Source organism: Eurypyga helias, unplaced genomic scaffold, assembly GCF_000690775.1.
Source record: "Eurypyga helias isolate BGI_N326 unplaced genomic scaffold, ASM69077v1 scaffold28872, whole genome shotgun sequence".
Lineage (NCBI taxonomy): Eukaryota > Metazoa > Chordata > Aves > Eurypygiformes > Eurypygidae > Eurypyga > Eurypyga helias.
Window position 1 is genome coordinate 1 of NW_010234524.1, and position 7,260 is coordinate 7,260.

The 7,260-nt window shown below is 53.7% G+C and overlaps 1 protein-coding gene across 1 annotated transcript; it reads left to right on the forward strand.

Moving 5' to 3' along the window:
* Positions 1-79: 79 nt before the first annotated feature.
* LOC104505764 (dolichyl pyrophosphate Man9GlcNAc2 alpha-1,3-glucosyltransferase-like) lies at positions 80-3,264 on the forward strand (the record flags this gene model as incomplete). The annotated part of the gene is made up of 5 exons (XM_010146458.1): positions 80-164; positions 1,278-1,348; positions 1,973-2,041; positions 2,608-2,806; positions 3,067-3,264. Coding segments are annotated over 5 exons (622 nt in total), but the record flags the coding sequence as incomplete, so codon positions are not given.
* Positions 3,265-7,260: the final 3,996 nt, after the last annotated feature.

Below are 7,260 nucleotides of genomic sequence, written 5' to 3' on the forward strand. Positions count from 1 at the left end.
ACCCAAACCATTATGTGATCCTATGATTGTATGAAATAGTTACTCATGTATTAAAACCTCTTCTTATGCACTTCTTCAGTTTTGCTGTGACGTTCCTGAGCCTGCTCCCCACGTGTATAAAACTAACCGTCCAGCCTTCTCTCCGGGGATTTAAATTTGCTTTGGTAAGTGTACGCCTGCGTCTTGGCTTGCTCCTGGTCTCATACCCACCGCTGTGACCAGCGGTCCTCCTGCCTGCTGCTGCGCGCCAGCCCGCGTACCAGTCGACGCCGTTCTGCGGCCGCTGAAGAGGAGCGCTAGAACGTGCTTGGCGGTGGCGTGTCCGGGCGGTCCGACTGCTCTTTTGAATCCAGGCTTTTTATGATTCTATGAATTCAGATTTTTTTCCTCAGGCTCCGTTCTCTTTAGTTAACGCCGTATTTTGGTTATCTTTCTCTGAGGAGCCTTGAGAAGGTTCCGTACACATTAAAGCCTCAAATAGAGTTGGAATTTCTCCTCTTTTTGTTTAGCTTTCCAAAGTGCTAGTTTTTCTTACCGCGCTGGCTGTGAAGCGCAGTAAAATGTCCTGAGATGGACACTGTGAGCTCATTAGCAGTTCTGGGAAAACACTATCCTTTCCTTTTCAGGGTTTGCCTTTTCTTAGTCATATTATACCACTGAAGTCAAGCACATTAGCACGACTCACATGCAAAAATCAATTTTCCTTGAAATCACAAGTACGTGGAGCTGGTCTGAAGGCTGCAGGAGTCAGCAGATAATTTCTGGTGTTAATTTTATGTGTGTACTGTTTGAGAGTTTTGGGCAACATTGCTTAAAACGAGCGTTTATCCTTTCTAAGGATCGGTTTGGCTTACAGCGTGCTTTTATTTGGGTGGGAAAAACAAGAGCTGTACTCTGCTGTACTGGCTGCTCACGACAGTGAGCAAAGCTGTGTGTCAGAAAGGGTGACCCTCGCCATGGCGCTGGTGTACGCGACCGCTGCGCTCTTGGTGGGGACGCTCCGGTCCGTAAAGCTAAGCGGGAGCGAGGGCTCTTTGTGAAGGGCTTGCTGGATTGTTCTGGGCCAACTCTCAAACGGTGTCGGTTCTGGTGTGGAGAGGTGAGTTCAGAAGCAGCTCTGTCTGTCTGTAAACTGCACTGGAGCAAACGCAGCAGTTAATTAGAGAACTCGGGTCGTTTAGCCCGTATGTTCATGTAAACTCTGTGTCAGCGGAGACGCTGAACCGTGCTTCGCGCAGCAGTCACTTACCGTAACAGCTCTGATCTCTTCTCCCAAGGTTAGCTGTGCCTTGTCGTTTTTCCTGTTCTCCTTCCAAGTACACGAAAAGTCTATTCTTCTCGTGGCAGTGTAAGTACACTGTGTTTCTGTGGATGTACTCTGACCTTCTCTTCCTCACCTTGTAACTGCACGCAGCTTTCTCACAGGTGCGTAGAGTTCTTCAGATCAGGTAGGTTTCCTTTTCTGAACAACGTGTAGGTGGAAGCGTGCAACAGCAGCCAGGCTGGTGTCTCCTGCATCGCTCGCCCCTGCCGCCAGCGTTCTGGCTGCGTTTCCGGCGTACGACACGGCACAGAGCACGCTTGTCCAGGGACTGGTGAAGGTGACGCTGCCGTAGGCAAGGCTGGGGCACAGTGGTGGCAAGTGGCTGGCGAGTTGCCGTGCAGGTGCTCCCGGGAGCCTGCGCAGGACGGGCATGAGCCTGGCTGTCCCTGTGTGCCACTGGTACGCGCTGGAAGCGTCCTGCTGTGCCACTCCCCTGCTGCAGACCCCAAATGTGTGCCCTGTGTGGGGTCTGGGGGGCGCCAGCAGAGCATCCGGCGCTTTGGGCGCTGCCTGTTCCTGGATTTTATAAGCCCGTGCCAGTGGGGTGTGGGCAGAGCTCTGCCTGGCCTCCCAGGGGAGTGGGAGTCCAGCCTCCCACAAGTGACAAGGTGCTGTCACTCCACAATCTTTCTCCTCTTTTCCTTTCAGACCCGTCTGCTTAATCATAAATGAAATCCCGTTTATGGCCACATGGTTTCTACTTGTATCGACTTTCAGGTGAGTTGGACACTGTTAACGTGATTTTGAAGTGGTGTTTTTCCCAGTTCTAGCAAGTGGAAGTTGGAGGGCCACAAAGATGCTCCGAGGGCTGGAGCCCCTCTGCTATGGGGACAGGCTGGGAGAGTTGGGCTTGTTCAGCCTGGAGAAGGGAAGCTCTGGGGAGACCTTATTGCAGCCTTCCAGTGCCTGAAGGGGCTACAAGGAAGCTGGGGGGGACTTTTTACAAGGGCCTGTAGTGACAGGACAAGGGGTAATGGGTTTAAATTGAAAGTGGGGAGGTTTAGATTGGATATCAGGAAGGAATTCTTCCCACAGAGGGTGGGAGCACTGGGACAGGTTGCCCAGAGAAGCTGTGGATGCCCCATCCCTGGGAGTGTCCAAGGCCAGGCTGGATGAGGCTTGGAGCAACCTGGTCTAGTGGAAGGTGTCCCTGCCCATGGCAGGGGGTGGGACTGGGTGGGGGTTAAGGTCTCTTCCCACCCAACCCGTTCTGTGACTCTAAGTATAAATGTAGTTTTTTTTCTCTTTTTACGTTCTTTAACATCTGTGTGCTCCTTGAGCAGCATGTTGCCCCTTCTGCTGAAGGACGGCCTGCTGCTGGCCTACGCTGTGACGACGCTGGCGTTCCTGTCGGTCTGCGCAGCCTGCTTTTCCGTATTTGAGAAGACTTCGGCAGAGGACCTGCAGCTGAAACCCTTCTCCCTCTCCCTGAAGGGACATGTCTCTTGGTTTAAATCATTTCCAAAGATCGTCAGGAGTCTGGTAAGCAATTTTAATTCCTCTGACTCTCAGTTGCAGCACTTGGTGGTACTGAAGTACCTGCACAAAGCAGTTTTCTGTCCGTAACCGTATAAAGCCGCGCTCGGGGCAAGCCGTACCGTGTCAGCGCAGCGGCGGGCTGCCGTCCTTCTGCAGCGTCATCCCGAATGACGAATACAGAGCACTCGAGTAATGAAAGGAACTGCCTCCTCGTCGGAGGGGTTAAGTCCCCGTTAGCTGATGGTCCCTTCCTTGCCTTGCAGTTTCTTCTGTCCCTAACCCTGATGGGCGGCCTGTCTCTGCTGAGCGCTGCAGCGCATCCTCCGCAGCGGTTCCCGGATTTATTCCCTGTATCCGTGTCCCTTATTGCTTGCCTGCACTTTGTAATGTTTTTGGTGTATTTTAATGTGGTTATACTCTGGGACTCAAAGAATAGTAGAAGTCAGAAGAAAATCAGTTAACGGAGGACGGAAGTGTGGAAGGACAGTGTTCTCCAAGTGGTGCCTGGCCCTGCAGGTAAAGCTGTTGGTGATGTAAGACAACGCCTGTGACCTAACGAAAATCAGGAAATACGTTACACGTCCATAACCACAGAACAATCAGCGTTTTAAAGGAGAAGAACTTGGAAGAGCGCTTGCAAATGGGATTTGGTGTGTCTTTAGAAGTGTTACACTTTTCTTACCGTTTGTAAACTTAAAATACCCAATAAAGGACCAAATTTGGAATGAATGGTGAAACAGCCTAGTTGTGTGAGCTGAAGGGCAAACGGCTTTGTCAGCGTCACCTTTACACATTTCCCGGACAGGAGGCAGGAGCGGTAGTGCGGGTGAAGCAGAAACTCTTCGCTGGCTTGCCGAGCTGCTGTAGGACACGAGCTGTGGTGTGGTCGGAGCAGGCTGCAGTCCAGCCAGGCTGCTGCACGCGGCAGAGGGAGGAGCTCTCGGCTCAGTGAGCGCTTGGTCCCTCAGCTAAAACCGCAGGGAAGAGAACAACCTTCCGGCAGCACCAGGGGCTGGAGCTGGGCCCGAGCTCTGTAGCGCATCAGGACAGCGCGTCTGCAGCCGCTTCCGTTCACCCGCAGGCGTTACTTCTCCTGTATTAGGTGGTAGTTCCCACACTACCCCTGCTTTTGGGACCCTGAAGAAGCGCCTGAGCCATGAGCCAGAGTCCGTGTGGGCACAGACGGGAGGGTTCCTGCGGATGCGGTGGGTCGGAGTGTGTTCCTTCCTGCGCTGTAGGGAGCAGCTCTCGGTGTGCTTGGAAGAGATGGTTTGTTGATGGCTCAACAATGGTTTGTAACAGGAATGAAAGGCCAAAAACCTTTAAAAACCCCTAAAATAAGAAAAACACCGCCCCTTATTGCACAGTGAGTTGTGGATGTGAACTGAACTAAACTCGGCACAGCACAGCCCCCAGTGCCAGTAGTGCAGAGCACACACCCCGGGTACTTCTGCACGTCACAATGCGTGCAGCCCGAGAGTAAATCACCGAGCACGTCACGGCTGTGCAGTCTAACCAGGAGCTGCTCTGCCCTTTCCCTTCCTTCTGCTCTGCCGCTCCGTAGCTGTTAAAAAGCAGCAAACCCCTCCCCACCCAAGGGTGTCTCCCCTGCCCTCTCGGCGCAGTCGCATCCCGCGGTCACTGACACGAGCGCGTCCGTGAGCGTGTGAATCAGCTGTTGCGCAAACTTCCAACTGCGCGAGTTATGAACGCTGCAGGGGAAGCCTCCGCAGGCTGGGTGGGTTCGTTCCGTTTTCCCAGCTCTATCTGTTGTGGAAAAAGTAACCAGGGCCAACGCTGCCCCCGCGGCGGCTCAGATGTGCCCGAAGAGGGGCGCAGGGGTAGCGGTGGGAACCGGCGGGGGGCAGGTGCCGTTCAGCCGCTGAGCTGCGCTGTAAGCTCGCTGCAAAGCAGCACAGTGACAGATTTTCAGGACTCTTTAGGTTTTTGGAGAGGGTGACGCTGCTCACAGCAGGCAGGAGCTCTGCCCACAGCACGGCCTTTCCTTTCCGAAGCGCAGGCTGAGCAGTGGTGATGTGGATCAGGACTCCTTAACCGGAATCTTTGCGGAGGCTGCGGAAGCTGAAAACCATGGCGTTCACTCTGAGCAGAGCGGGGCAAGAGCCTGCCAGACCTTCCGGCAGCTGGAAGAATGTCTCCTTCCAGTGAAACGGGACATGGAGATAGAAGGGAGCGGAAGGACTTTGGGTTCTAATTAGCCGGGTCCCGTGTTCACCCCAGCCCAGGGGACAATCCTTCCCCCTGTGCAAAAACATTAGTTTGGAGTGTCTCTCTTTGCCCTTGAGACACCGCTGGGGCGATAAAGCGCGAGCCATACGATCCACTCGTGTGGCACTGGGAAGGGGCGCCCAGCGGCCTCCGAGGCAAAACCTGGAGGGGCGGGGGCAGACGGTCACTGCTCCAGTAGCTGAGGCGTGTAGGCGTGGTACGGGCAGCAGAATCGGGGCGTAGAACTTTGCATTTCCCTAAAAAACGATTAAATACCAGATTTCACGGTATTTACTAGCTGTCACGGCGTGAGTTACCGCTGTAATACACCGTCCATCATCACCTTTGCCGTTTTCTCACTACAAACGTTACTGTGTTCTTCGGAGACGACGCAGCGCTGCTGGACCTGGACGGGCAGGCGGCTCAGGAGCGGGCTCTGCCCGGAGCAGTCCTTGCTCACTTCCCAGCCGCAGTCGGGCTGGATGAACTCTTGCTGGTTCGCTGCCGCGCGAAGCAATCGGCTGGTGAGCCTGGTACGCGCCCCGACAGGCGGGGAGCAGGGAAAGGTGTGGAAGGTGAACGGCGTAAGCGGCACGATTCCCGTCCATCAAGCGCCAGCGTTCGCTTCCGGCCGGAATGCCCAGGAGTGAGAGTGCGACACCCGTTTTTATTAACGAGAACTCCCCAAGCGCACACGCACGTGTTTAACCGCGAGCTGCCGCCCCTTTAGCGCGTCGCTCCTCAGGATGCCGGCTGTAAAAGTCGGTTTACGCGAGCCACAGAGCTGGGCTGGGGCAGGAAGGACGCCGAGGTGCGCGCGTTGCTCTTGGACCTTCTGGAGTAAGGAAACTGTTCTGCTGCGCTCGAAGCCTGAGCGAGGCCGCGCCCCGCGTTTGAGACGCGGGGTGGTCACTCGGCTGGAGGGGTGGTGTGAGGATAAGGACAAAGGGTTTCATGACAACTCTCCCCACGCATCAGTAAATCCCTCAACTAAACTGCTGACCTAAGAGGGAACGTGGATGTTAGAGCGACGGCTTTTAAGGCTGCGGGCTCGAAGCCGACACCTTCACGTGGTGTGTCTTGGGTCGACCTGAGAGGAGACGTCTGCAGAGGTGACAGCGGTCCCTCAGGGCAGCAGCCAGAGGCAGGGAATGCGGGTCCTAAACACGTTCAGCACTCGGGATAATTCCTTGCACAATGGAGCTTCCTCTCGTGCCCAATCAGCGACGGAAAAAGTCATGTAATTTTAGGCAGGCTGTCGCAAAAGTAGACGGATTCAGTTAAACGCTGCTTGGGTAGCTTTTGGGGGTGCCCATGAGTTGAGCACGTGCACACGCACCCCAGCAGGAAGCAAGTGCTTCCCACTGAGGCCTGGTCTCCAAAGTTCATCCTTTAACATAGTTTCTTCTTACCCACTTCTTGGAGAGAGGATTATATGGCCTTTTTTAAAAAAAACACACCCCAACAAGGCAGCGTAATTCTGTATTTGCGGCAAGAACACACAGCAACGGAGTTTGCTGCCCATGCAGCAGCACCCTCCATCAGCATTTTGGACACGCGCTTGCAGAAACCCACCACGATGTATTATTTACATTGAGATTATCTGGTTGTGCACGTTGGGAAGTTTAAATAGATGCCAGAAATTTTATCTAGACGTGCACCTGCCTCGCGCAACGAGCGGTCCCGAACTGGTATTTGCTGGGGAGATAGGCTTACACTCATTTCTTCTCTCCTTTTAAGTACAGTCAAGCAGATGTAGAACTTTGTGCTGTTGTGGAATGCATTTTTCACATAATGCCTGTGTGGAGAGAAGGAATGACTAAAATAAATAGCAATTAGACAACGGCCTCATCATTCATGCGATCTGTTCAGAATTACGTGTCTGTCCGACACCCGGTACCGGCCTCGCTGCCTGCGACACACCGCCAGAAGGACGTCCGAAGGCAGTGCAGGGCAACGGCCCGTCTCCCCTGGGCCACAGTAACACTTCAGGGTGTTTCAAGGAAATGTGTAGTTTTTATCTGTACAAAAGGTTGGGAAGTAATTGCTAAAAGACCGTTTAGCTCTCACAACTCTTTTTTTAAAAAGTAAGAAAGCAAAGGGCTTTACGGTGCTGGTCACACTTGGGAGGGGATAGAGAGACCCAGAAAACGTAAACGTGTCTTATTTTGGACCAGGTGCAAACAGGACACTATTAATAGCAGAGACACAAGTGCTCTCTGAGCTAA